Below are 14,180 nucleotides of genomic sequence, written 5' to 3' on the forward strand. Positions count from 1 at the left end.
AACTAGTAACTAAAGTAATCAAATAAATGTACCAGAGTCAAAAGTACAATATGTGTATTCAAAATGTAAAGTAGTGGAGTGAAAGTATAAAGTAGAAGAAAATGGAAATACTCAAGTAAAGTACAAGTACCTCAAAACAGTAATTAAGTACAGAACTGGAGTAAATGTACTTAGTTACATTGCATCGCTGCATTGCATTCCTGGTATTCTCCTGATCAGTATGTAAAAATGTATTGAGAAAACCGTGAAAATATTCAATTGTTTTGTGTACTGCAGGACAGATGACAGAGGAAAATTATCCTGGGTGTGTCCCTCTTTTATGGACAACCAGTGAAGGAATGTAACTAAGTACATTTACTCAATTACTGTACTTGAGTACAATTTTGGGGGGGTTTGTACTTGAGAGTTTCCATTTTCTGCTACTTCGTGCTCCCACTCCACATTCTGGTGACAAACATTGTACTTTATACTCACCACATTAATGTAATAACTTTAGTAACAAGTTACTTTTCAGATTACATGCTGTATTAGAGCCAAATGAGAGTTTGTTTAAATTAATAATAAAAATAATAAACACTGATTCCAATAATCGGAAAAATACTGATTATCAGCTCTGATAATTGGCCAGCTCGACCCAAACAGTCCATGCATACATGTAAATATATGACAACCTACACAACCTAGATACCAGATGGTTAGACTGTCATTGTCACTGTTTAACTTTCATTTTCTTTGAATTATTGAACATATTGTAAATGTGGGCGACGTTTCACAGGCTTGGAAACAGGTTAAGTTTCAGTTTTATTCCAGCATCAGAGTACTGGTTCATTCCTGAGCCTCTGAAGCTGCTTTTTGTTGACTGTGCGCTGCACGTAGAGACGAACTGATCCGTCACTGTAATCATTAGAAAACTAAGGGTTTAATGTCGTTCTTCAATTTCGTTTCAGGGACTGATGACGGATGAAGTTCCTGGAAACTTGGATAACATAGTGAACTGAAAATGAACAGCGGTCCAGATAAAAACGCTTTTATTCTCAGTTCCTGAAAAAATGACATTTTAAAGAGAACCTCTTTAAAACAGGGCGTCATTGAGCCCAGAAAAAAATCATCTTGTTACACAATAGTATTTCCCAAAATGTCACTTTTAACAAAAAGACTCTTATTTTGAAGGCACAGTCAAATACTGGCATATCCTGTGTGTGTTTGGCTGAATTGACCACAGCTCCCTTCACTGGGGGGCGTGTGTGTGTGTGGGTGTGTGTGTGTGTGTGTTTCACTGATCTATTTAACAGCCAGCGATGACTGTCCTTAAAGGAGCCACGCCCTTTCATTGTTGCCATAACTGCCACTGACACAAAACAATACTGTGTGTGTGTGTGTGTGTGTGTGTGTGTGTGTGTGTGTGTGTGTGTGTGTGTGTCTGCATCTGTGTCTGTGTGTGAACATATGAAAGGAATCATTTTGCCCCCCTGTTACACAGTTGCTTAGAAAACCAAAACACAAACTGATCTATTTTGACTGGGTCACTGAACGCCTCCTACACACAACCACACACACCTGCACTCACACAGCCACACACACCCACATCGGATTAATCAAATCAGTGACTTCAAACCTTAGATTTATAAGCTGAACTGGAGGATTGATCAGATGAAAACAAAGAAAAAGTGGTTGATTTCTCGACTTCTCTCGACCGACGGTCTCCAACGGTTCCGTGCAGATAAGAAGTTCACGTTGTCCTACATTTATTCAGGATGTTGTGTGTTTTTTCACGAGACAATCCTACGTGGACACCAGGGATGCTGCACATATCTGTAGTGACATGACATTTATTTCCTTTTGTCCATGTAAGTCAGATTGTGCAGGAGCAGGTGTCAGATGACTCATTTCCTTCATCGATCACTCAGATGAACACGGTGAGATGTCACTCTCGTAACGTGGGTTTAGTTCTGAAGCTGTATGTAAAGCATCTGAATACGTCCTCCATCAACTACCCAGGAGTTGTAGGGACCAGCTGGATTAACTCTCGACCAGCTAGAAAGTCTCTGTCCTTCAGAATGAATGCTTGACTGCTTAAAGGTAAAGTTCACCCAAAAATAAGATACATTAATTAGTCATGTTTGCACCCTCAGGTGAAGTTTTGTAGCTCACAACATATTTCTGGAGCTTCACAGCAAAACAGCGCTGCACCACTCCCTTGAACGACTGAAATAGATGGGAACTTGTTTTAAAATGTGAAAAAACAACAAAAGAAGATAAAATGGCTCCATACAGCTCGCCCAGCATAATCCAAGTCTCAAGAAGCCCAGAGATCCCTAACTGACTCGAAAAGACATTATTTACACCCTCGGCATGCCGTCGAGCTCATGCATCCAACGCTTTTAGCTCGGTAGCTACAGTGAAGATTCAGCTTAAAAAAGGTGTAAAAATGTCTTTTCAAATCAATTTGCAACTCAAACGCTAGAATAAATGTAAGATAAATACATTCCTGCAAAACCACAGATAAGTTAAAACAGAGCTAGCCACCTGCTTCTGACACCACAAAAACATCTGGAAATGTCCACAGGTGTGACACAAACTGCGGCCAGCTCGGACGTATCTCTGGTTTGCAGAAGCATTAACTGCTAACATTATATCTTCACGACTTTGTGAGTCTTGGATTATGCCACACGAGCTGTATGGGGGCATTTTGTTTATCATTTTATGTTGTTTACGTTTTAAAACAAGTCCCCATCTACTTCAGTTGTTCAGGAGAAAGTTGCAATGCTGTTCTGCCGTGAAATGTTTTGTGGACAACAAAACTTGAGTATATAATGACTGAATTTTCTTTTTTTTTGGCGGACTATTCCTTTAAGTAGTTTAATTGTCCACTGATCAACAAAACAATGTTAATGAGCAAAAGTTAGCAACAACAGCTACTTCCAACTCAAATTGTTTAACTACTTTTACTTGAGAATACTTTTATCTCCACCGAGGTTTAACACAAAGGTGCAATATGGAGGCTTTAAAAGAGACAATCACTTCCTGTTCTAAGTTTCATTTTGAGGATCTACAATGAGAAACTTTCAATTTGAGACGTAGTAAGTGTCTCAACATGATGTCACCTTTCGTATATATTTTAAGATGATAGTTAAATTGCTTTAATTCAGCCATGTTTTGACCGAGAGCTTGTTAATACAGCAACACTGACATTTCTACACTGAATGACTGAATTGTTATTAATATGACGGTGGCAGAGGTTATGATAATGATAATAGTATATTACTGAGGTTTTATTTGACTTTTCTTATTTCTTATTATCATTATACCATTTGACACCATTACACACATGTTGTTTGGCCAAATGAGACTCTTCACGTGGCTCGGAGGTGTTTATACCTCAGTGAGTGGCTCTAGCGTAGCACACCTTCACTACTAATCCTCTGTGAGAGGATTGACTCCGTGGCTTCATGGTGGGGCTGAGGGCTAAAATAATAACCTGGTCAGGCTGCGGACAGGTGGTAGTGGGAGAGGACGAGCTGCTCCTGAAGGTCAGCGCCTCTAATCTGAGCGCTTCCTCTTAAACGAGCCGCTCCACAGTCCGAGCTGGCAGACTGTGTGATCTTGTTTTGCAAAGCGTTTTTCTCAGCTGTTAAGCAGCTCTAACCGATCCATGTAATGATTAGCAGGAGACGAATGATTAAATGAAAGCATGTGATTGAAATGTTGCCAGTGGTTTGATGTCCTCTGCACTCAAGAGTCTTCAAGGAAGCAGCTCAGGGATTCATGAAGCTTTAATGTAAAACAGATCTTCAGATGGGAGGTCCTGTCTGAAGATCTTTACTGTTTTGTTGCGACTGTCTAAACTCTGGTAGAGAGTTAACAGGAGGAGATTATCATACAATCTAGTGACATATTGTTAAATAATTAACAATAACTATCTCCTCTTACTTATTTGGACATTTTTAAGGAAACTTCTTTTATAACCTCAACAACAAGGTGGTCTTTGGACCTCATATTAGGAAACACTGTACATATTGTTGTACCTACAAACTATATGTGTAAAATAAATGCGGTGTTGTAGCATAAAAGTAGCATAAAATGGAAATACTCAAGTAAGTCAAAAGACATTTAAGCTGGTGATTCTCAAACCCAGGCTGGAGCATGGAGCAGCATAATGAAACCAAAAGAGACGTGGGCTGGGCGAGGGCTCTCTCTGCATCTCCCTCCAGAGACCCTCACTCCTTATTGATCCTCACACACTTCCTGCCGGAAGGATGAATCGACAGGAGCCTCGAGGGGACAGGGGCCGCCGCTTCAACCTCAGAGCCGTCACTGTCTCCCCCACATCACCTTCCCTTCTACATCCAAATCCCTCCGCTCAGACATCAACTTATCACATCGTTCTTTCTTAAGTCCTCCCATCTCGCCCCTAAAGGTCACGAATTCAGTCCTTGAGAGAAACCTTCCTCCGTGCAGACAAACAGTACAGTTCGATGGCAGAGCAGCAACCCATAACACAAACAACACGGTCTCCTCTGTGGGCATCATTGATCGGGAGTTCAAATATATGCCTCATTTAGACCTCAGAGAGGTGAGACGGGGAGGGAGGGGGCAGCTGAAAGACAAAAGAGAAAAAAAGATGCTTTTGAGTGGATTTCCTGTGAAAGCATCTAAAGTGGTTGAGAGAGAGATTGGCCTCCTGAGGCTGTTTTAGGATCAATGTGTCAGCAGGCTTTAATAAGAAACTGCCCCTCGCTGTTTCCTGACCAGGAAAACACACCGACAACCTGCCTTTGAAGACGCCGTTCAACGTCAGATAGACTCAGATCATAGCTGCAGCCTGCATTTGTGGAAATAAAGCTGGAGCTCTATTGACAACATGTTTAATTATTTTCCAGAGAAGGAACAGAGAGATTAAAAAAAGGAAGAATCTGAACAGGAAATGATGTGAAATGGGGAACAAAACAAACGTATCTGACAGGGCGTGAAGTTTCAAGAGTGGAGTCACAGACGTGGGCCAAGACTGCTCCACAACTGACAAACCCTTTTTGATTTAACATCTATTGTTTGAAGACGGGAAGAGGAAGAGGGCTCAGAACAAAAATCAGCTCTGCATTAAAACAACACAGTCCAGGAAGTCCAGCTGGGCTGACAGATTAATGTGTTTAAAGGACAAGTTCACCCAAACATGAAAATTCAGTCATTATCTACTCTGTTTTGTAGTCAGCAAAACATTTCTGGAGCTTCACAGCAAAACAGCATCGCAGCGTTCTCCTAAACAACTGAAGTAGATGGGGACTTGTTTTAAAATGTAAACAAAACAACTGACAACAACTTTTTTACACCTGTTTTTAAGTTGAAATCATCACTGTAGATGTCCTATTTAGACCTATTTAGACTATTTTAATATTAATTTAGGAGGATCTATTGGCAGAAATGGAACATAATATATTTAATTATGTGTTCGTCAGTGTATAATCACCTGAAACTAAGAACTGTTACTTCAGAATGAGTCTTCTACTTCTGCCCACCTGGCCGGGTTGGTTTTCCAGCGTGTGTAAACTGGAGCATCTCTGATTAACAAACACAAGTCATGTCTCACCTGAATGGATGTATTGGGCTGCTGACTGGTTTCAGTCCCAGTCAGATCTCATCACACACCATCAGAAGTGTCAGTCTGCCAGCTGAGTCACTCCAACTCACACATGCCAACCGCTTCAAACTGAGGTGACAAGAAATTAACAGCTCCAATCCTCAGATGACCTGCTGCTGAACCGTGTGTGTGTGTGTGTGTGTTAGTGTGTGTGTGTGTGTGTGTGTGTGTGTGTGTGTGTGTGTGTGTGTGTGTGTGTGCGACAGCCTGTACCTGAGGTTGCGTCTCCCCCGCAGAGCCGCCAGGAGATGATGCACGATGTGTGTGATGATGTCACCTGGAGCTCAGCCCAAAGATAGCACTCAGTGAGCCACACTGTCAGTGACACCGTAAACAACACGGGGAAACAACAACAGGAAGGAAACACACGTCACTGAGTCGAGTGCTCGAGAGGCTCCTCTAATACTTACTACTTTAATACTTTAAGTACATTTTGTTGTCAGTATTTCTGTACTTTACTTAAGTCATTCATATGCAGGACGAAGAAGTATCTTTACTTTGTTGTCATTTTAAAATGAATTATACCTCATGGTTACTCTGGAGCTGCAAAAATGAATTCAAGACAGATAAAGAGGAAAAATAGCCAATAAAATAGGCTAAATATAAATATATCAGTTTGCAAAATATTACTTTCTGGTATATGTGGATATTTCTTTCGACCTACAGACATTTTTATATATTTTTTTTAAAGAAAAAAGAAAAACTTGTTTCCAGACATGTGAGAATAATTGCTTTAATGTTGTGTTTTTCAAAAAAAAGTCCTGTTAGTTCATAAAATTACTATAAAAATTCAAAATTTCTGAATTTGCTTAATTAATGCTTTTAATTTCACCGTTTAAAGGTATAAGACCTTTGTAAGAAAGTTTGATTTTTGACTCTCGCTTTTGAAAACTTGGCTACCATGAGACTCAAATATCATCTTTTCTTACAAATACATCCATTAAATATTGAACACAACATGCCTCCTTCTTCAATAAAAGTCCATTCTTAGTTTTTGAGAACAGAAGGTTTCAAGTTTTTACATTTGGACCAGGACTGGCTCCCAAACTAGTTGTGACATCACGATGCTCGTACGAACGCATGTTAAATTCAGACCAAAGGTGATCGCTGAGAAACGTTCCTCCTTCAGCAGCTGAACGTGAAGACAGACATCTAGTATCAAAACGCAGCACGAACATCATTCAATCATCCAAGTGAAGATACAATTAGCAAGATAGATTTTTTCTAACAGGGACACCTTTAAAAAACACGTGCTAAATGATGATTATCATAATTATTATTGCAAAGCCAGCCTTTTTCCTCCTTAATATAATTTTCTTTTGTTGTTTACTTTATCGACAAAATGTCCATAAAGTATTGTTGTTACAAAAAATGTAAAATATTGTTTTAAAGTCTTACGTCAGACAAAGAAATGTAAAGTATGTCATCTTGTGTTTGTTGTAAAACTCTAATGTCAGAAATTTAAAAATATGATGATTTAGGAGAGGTAGCGCTTCATAAAAACTACAATGGACTCTATGAAAATCCATTTCAGATAACAATGTTTAACTCTCTAAGGCCCCAAACAGAAGTAATGTATGGTTTGTAAGCAATTGTCATAAGTCAAGCCGATAAACCAGCTGTTTTTGAGCAGTTAGAGAAGGTCCGGAGAGCAAAAACAAACCATCAGGATGAATTAATTTAGAAACGAGGCTGTGATTTATATCATTTGAATATGTTAATGATGTTTTTTTCCCCCCTGTGCAATGACTGTACATTCACATCTTTTGTCTGTGAAATGATGTAAAACCAGCCATCACTTCCTATCACCTTCCCCCAGATGAGGTGAGAGGAAGGCCGGGTGGGGAGGAGACTTCAGAGGTGGGGGAGAGGGAGAGAGAGAGGGAGAGACCGGCTCCATGTTCAGCATCCGGACTCGTTGATCCGGGATCACGTGGCCGAGTGATTCAGCCAGACGATGTCAGAGCAAATCAGAGCGCCGGGGAGCGTTCAGCATGGAGCCACCTGACAGAGGAGGCCTGTTTCCATAGCAACACCCATGGGGGGAGGGTGATGGGTGATGGGGGGGGTGAACTGACTGCATGCAGACAGAGGAGAGGGAGAAAGAGAGAGAGAAAGGGGAATAGAGAGATTTCCAAAGGGGATTTTGAGAGGCCAAAATATGCTACTGAATGATTTATGCATAATAAAAATGAATGACACCTCCCAAACAAACACCCTGAGCAATCCTCCCTCACACACACACACACACACACACACACACACTCCCACACACTCTTTGTATCCATGCAACAGTCCTCTGCAGTTTATGGTCTGAGCTACTTAGCGACACAAAGAGGAAAAATCCTGAATGGTGTGTTAGTTCAGTGAAAGCACTGAATGAGATTTTCACAGCCGCAGAGAAGTGAATGAAGAGGATTCCTCTGAATGGAGGAAAAGATCGTACCTGCCAAGTTAAAGCCGGATTCATGTGGAGTGTTTACACAATCCCCCACCCGCACCAAACTCTGTTCAGATCTTCAAGTATTTAAAGAAAAGTTCACCTTTTGTTTGCTCAGTTACATTTTCTGTATAGTTTTCCTACATTATAGAGAAAATATTGTTTAAAGGGACAGTTCACATAAAAATAACAAATATGTATTTGTCCTCTTACCTGCAGTGCTGTTTATACTTCTAGATTGTTTTGGTGTGAGTTGCAGAGTTTGGGGATATCGTCTGTCTCGTGAAGAGAAACAATAGTTAAAAAAGTCAACAGCAATGTTTCTTTACAGAAATCATGACCTGATTACTCAAGATAATCCACAGGTCCTGTTGTGATCACTTTCATGTTGGAACTAGGTACTAGGGTACAAGCTAATGCGTTTAGCTTAGCAGCTACAGTAAAGATTTTGGTCTTAAAAAGGGTGTAAATAACGTCTTTTCATATCGATTTGGTCACTGCTTCCAGAGACTTGGATAATGCCAGACGAGCTGTATGGACCCACTAAAAGTTTAGTTTTTTGTTTTGTTTTTTGTAGTCCCTATCTACTTCAGTTGTTCAGGAGAATGTTGTGACGCTGTTTTGCTGTGAAGCTCCAGAAATGTTTTGTGGACTACGAAACTTCACCTGACTCTCCATCAGCATCGGGAGAGCAGATAAAGACTGAATTTTCATTGTTGGGTTACTCATCCTTTAATATAGACGACACCTGTACAAAATAGATGTGCTGAGGTGTTTTTGGATTTCTTTATTGTGTCAGCAAACATCTTGTTTGTTAGACTCTCGCCTACCTGCAACACCCCCTCCAACCTGCTCATATTCATCTGAATATTCAAGTTCAGACGTGACATTAGTGTCCTCAGTGGGAGCGCCCTGCTTGTTTTCAGACAAACAATTTGAGGATGTCCCCTTGGACGATGAAAACTTGGGACATTTTTCAGGTTGAAGATTAACCCTTAGAAGTTACTTCCATCCAAAGCCCTCCTTGGTGTCAGTGGTGGGGTCACAGTTGATTCTGGAGGAAGACAACAGGAATAATGTTCACGAGTGTCCCATTAGGAATGTTAAGAGGACGTAGTAAATATGTTATATGCTATTAAAAAATCTGTAAGGGAAATGGAAGAAGCAGACACAGACAGGAGGGACTACAGTCAGAGGAGTCAGCTAAATAATTCATATTCGTAATAAAACATAACTTTACTGCCCTCTGCTGAACCTGTGGTGGAAATGAAAAATCTAGACATTGACAGGACGCTGAAATAATTCAGTATTCCTCTCTTTTAATGCTCCTACAGAGCATGACTTCTGCTCCTTGGAAATAAACACGACATGGCACAAATGAAATTGCTGACCCATCAGTGTGCTGTCATCAAAGTCCACAAGAAATGACCCATCCACTGCAGTAAAAGAATAACCTCAGGCCATTAGGCTTACTTAAGACTTTTGTTATTCCACAGATGGAGGCTGTTAATATTTATGGAGCTGTCGAGGAGCAGAGACGAAGAATAAACGGGGGAGAGAGAGAGACGGAGATCAGGAGTTTGAGGGTTAAAGGTGAACGGTGCTCTGGAGGGCAGAATGAGGCTGTAATTGTGCTGAGATGGCTCAGAGGCTGCTCTGATTGATAAGCCAAAAGGGGCTTAAGATAGAGGAGGAGGAAGTGTGTGTGTGTGTGTGTGTGTGTGTGTGTTGTCTGCCGGTCTCGTTAGTCTTTAATGGCTGTGAACTGAGGTGCTCTTAAAGAGGAGGCCTCTCATGAATAATGCAGTCTGATCCAGTCAAACGCAGGCAGCCATCAGTGGGACTTGCTGAGGCCCGACTCACTGATCAGCACATTCACTGCCTCCGTGTGTGTTTCAGTGCAGACATCAGTCAGTCAGCTGCTTCCCCCCCATTTCTTCCCTCCTGGGTCAGCTTTTAAACAGACCTCTCCTGACTGAGTGCTCACTATCAGCCCACATTTGTCCCTTTAACATCATGACTTATGTAGAGGAGACTGTTGTAATTAAACTGTAAGGTTTAAATGTCAAGGCGAGTTGAATTATCGTCAAAAAACACGCACCGACTGTGACTCAGTACTCTGTCTGCCCCGGTTTTATTCATCCCTGCTGAAGACATGAACCTTTAAAACCTGGGCACTTTAGTTATTTGCTAAAATGACTCAAACAGGAGTAAAAAGTATCTATTGGGGACTTTTCTCAGCTGCGTATTGATACACATTTGATGCTATAGTGATGATTGAAGGCTGCAGGATGGTTTATTTGGGATGATTTTTAATGACAGGACCATGGTGCGGTGCTGCTCCATCAGGGGTTGTCTACTGGGTGGCAAGGAAGCTGTCTGAGATGATCAGATGTCATAAATCCACTCTTTCCTCCCCTCACCGTCATCCAGCAGGTTCCCTCACTAGCACAAGGCCAGATTACGAGGAATGAAGTACCACATGCTTTCATGACGTCTGGCTCCACCATCAGCCACCACAAACTTAGGCTTCACACTGTATAAAACAAAAACACCTACCCAGCCTTTGTCACTGTTGCATCCAGTGACAAATTAGCAGTTTCAGTTCAGAGTAAAGGCGGTTTACCCTCCTTACACATCTACATTATAAAGGATGGGAACCCTCTGCAGCACCTGATTTATGTGCAGGTCCCGGCAGAACATGGAAACTCAGTTCAACATTAGCTCATAGTTAGCAGAAATATCTTGTTGAGACTTGGAAGTAAAAGACTTGACTTGAATGACTTGTCTCCTTTGATGTTTCTAGCTTAGTTTCTTCAGTCTGGCCGTCAGTTCTTCACTCTGTAAAAGTGATGCGGATTGAATATTTTTCAATTGAGAAGAAATTAAGTTTTTTGTTTGATTATATTTATTTCACTGAATCTCAACAAACATTTATCAATTTATTGTCATACTTTTTGAACAGGTTGGATAAATTGGCTAATAATATCTAACTGTCGAATACTAATAACTTGTCTTTTATCTTTATAAACACCGGATACTGCAGGTTAGACTAGTTTCTTGGGTTTTCTGGCTTGAGTTACATGTCTGGTCGTTAGTTCAGATCAGTACATTTCTCAGGTCATGTGGTCAGCTGCCCACAGTGCACTTTTGACGATCTGTGCAAAGGGAAAAAAATAAGACTTACCATTATCAGGAGGTTTCCATCATGAAACAGGTTATAAATGTGATTATCATTGCCTATTTAGGATGAGCATGACTATTGCTGTCCCCAGAAAACTTTCCTCTTTCGACCCCTGATGGCACAGAGGAACCAGCTGTATCATGCTTCTGCTACACAGACAACACGTCTTGATGGTAGGAAATTTTGAAAACGACACAAGAAAAACTACTGCATAGTCTTTATTTGGAATATATTAGTCAGAAAAGAAAGAAGCAGGTAAACATGCACAGTACTTTGTCTGACAGAGGAATAACAGGATCATAGACTCAGTAACCATCAATACATTACTGCTGCAAACCCTCATCGATCAGCTGAGGAGCAGAAAGTGACAGTAACAAGGTGATTTCTGCACTAAAGACATAAATCGTTAAATCATTACAGTACTTACCAATTAATCAGTTAGTCAAACTCAAGTGGGACAAATCTCAGAGGAATGAAATGTAAACTTATAGCTACTGTATATTTTGTTCCACCACCAGAATCCCTTAAAATAACCACCTCATCCTTTACAACCCACCTCTCACAGTCTCCAATCAAACATATATTATAATGGTAACTATACCACCTTTAATAATCAATATTACCAACTTTATCTTTATTGATTAAATTCTCTAATCCTTATAAATTCCAGCTAAACCCAGAAACACAACCTGAAGTATTGTGGTCCATTAGATAAACAACCTTAACTTCATATACTAGTATGTCTATATAAGAGGATAAGAGGAAATCTTATCTTATAGTGTAATTCTATATCAATTGCAACTTATTAAAAATCAAGAATCTGCAAATAAAAGCAACAAGAAGCTATTTTGAACCAACCAACCGTTTGATTTGAAGTTTACAAGCTTAAACTGCCCCCTAGTGGAGATGTCAGCTAATGCAAGAAGAAGAAAAGTAGAGCTCTGTCCTCGTCAGGAGCACAACTAGGTACATTTTTTTTTATGAAGGACATGCACGCTGCTGAATGTAGAAGCAGCCTCCTCTCACTGGGGAGAGGTGACGTCACTGTGGGACAGCTCAAAGGTTTTGGTCGTTCTCGTGGAATTGGTGGAGGTGGTCAGCGAACCTGGGAGTAACAGGGAACGGAGGAAAAATTAAAAAACTTCAAAACATCGTATTCAATTCATCCAGTTGCAGGGTAAACAAACTCACTTTTTAGCACAGAAAGCAGAGCAGTCTCTGCCGATGCTCTCGCTCCACGCTGTCTTGTACAGCACCTGAAATAAAAAAAAAAGTCACAGTTTGCATGTTTTCCAGCCGACGACACAGAAGCAGAAATGTCACTGGGGTCGACAGGAAACTCACCAAGAAGACCAGACAATGCAGGAACAGGGTGTAGAAGAAAGCAATGGTCCTCGCCATCTTGTTGGAGAGAATCCCACGACCCTGAGAGACACGAGAACAGGAGGATCAGGACGCTGCACCAAACACAAAAAGTTTAAGTGTGTGTGTGTGTGTTTGTGTTTGTGTCTTACCAGGCTCAGAGTAGCTTTATCCCAGGGGCTGAGGCTCAGGTAACGGCGCTGACGCTCCTGCAAACAAACAGTAGTTAGCCTCAATAAATAATACACAGACTTTTGAAAAATGTGAATACATGTCGGCCACAAGTAATATTAAAATAAATTCTAAAAAAGCGCCTGCAGATGTTTTTACATTTTACATACTGCAAATTTATCCAGAACATTTGCTTCAGTGTGGTTCAATTCGTTTCAACACTAACTCTAATTCAGGACCTACATTTCCCAGAATGACTTTCAATGAAGCCCAAAATATGAGACAGGACTTGTGGCTTCATGTGGTGGTAGAATAATTGGAAAAATGTATTCCCGACTAGAAAAACTTGACGTGAAGCCTCCTCAAGTTGGAGCCACTGGTTTGGTGCACTATAGGGGTGTCGCAAAATCATGATATTCATGATAACTGTAATATTAAACAATGAAATATCGTAGTATCGTGTTAATAACACAGCACAACAATATAAAAATATCGCCTTGTCTTGCCTTTTCATTAGTAATTTAGAAGTTGATAGTAACTGTTCTTGTTCCTGTGTAGTTCCTCCCTACACTCGTATTTTAATGGAAATTTATTGAGCTTGTTTGCCCACGATAATCAAATCTGACATGGAGACAGCCCGAGTACACGACTTGCCGACTTTATTCTAACATATGCAGAAACGTGGCAGGCAACTGTATATGTTTGGTCGATCCAAATGAGTTAGAAAGGTTGAGTTAATCCTGACAACAACTCAGGTAAATCAATGTTTTAGTGGTTTTAAGGAGTGTGTTGGTGCAGCAACAAGTCTAGGACGAAATCACTTTGTGATATAAGCCCTCTCTTTGTAGTGCTCGTGTTGTTTCCACATTACAACTAGAAAAGCTCTTGACCACATCAATGACTTTAGCGACTCAGGAAATGGATCCATCCGAGGAGCACATGAATGCATCACTGTCATCAGTTGTGTGACAGCAATTGAACGAAAACACAACATCCTGTGTTGCACTCTGGTCTCAGGTGGCTAAACTGGAAACTTATTCTCAAGAATTATGAATTATTTCTGGAGAAATGGAGAATTTACAAATGACAACCTGGCCGATGATTCTGTAGGACTGACACCAGATCAGACTCGACTGTAGCTGTGCTGGAATCCATGTTTGGTCAGTTGTAAGAAACTATGACAGTTAACAACTAAATGGACCAATAACAGGCAGAAGATTTGCATTTGTGCGTCCTGTACCTTCCTGCTGAAGGAAGCAAACGGATCCAGTCTCTCCTCGTACTGGGAGGAGTAACGCATCACGGTGTCGTCACTGCCTCCAGCCTACAGCGCAGAGAAAACACACGCGTAAATCAACAGGACATTAGAAACGTTGCTCATGTAGAGC

At 40.7% G+C, this 14,180-nt stretch overlaps 1 protein-coding gene across 1 annotated transcript in view; it reads right to left on the minus strand.

The window, feature by feature from the left end:
* Window positions 1-11,461: 11,461 nt before the first annotated feature.
* Window positions 11,462-14,180, minus strand: part of cux1b (cut-like homeobox 1b) — a 66,591-nt gene continuing 63,872 nt past the window's right edge. The window contains exons 18-22 of the mRNA XM_084351875.1: window positions 14,033-14,116; window positions 12,774-12,830; window positions 12,604-12,684; window positions 12,451-12,515; window positions 11,462-12,364 (exon numbers count right to left, since the gene is read on the minus strand). Of these exons, the coding sequence (XP_084208001.1) occupies window positions 12,316-12,364; window positions 12,451-12,515; window positions 12,604-12,684; window positions 12,774-12,830; window positions 14,033-14,116 (336 nt within the window). The 3' untranslated portion in view covers window positions 11,462-12,315. The remainder of the gene's footprint in view (window positions 12,365-12,450; window positions 12,516-12,603; window positions 12,685-12,773; window positions 12,831-14,032; window positions 14,117-14,180) is intronic.

The sequence above is a fragment of the Pagrus pagrus genome (genome assembly GCF_965226575.1).
Source record: "Pagrus pagrus genome assembly, chromosome: 4".
NCBI classification, from domain to species: Eukaryota; Metazoa; Chordata; class Actinopteri; order Spariformes; family Sparidae; genus Pagrus; species Pagrus pagrus.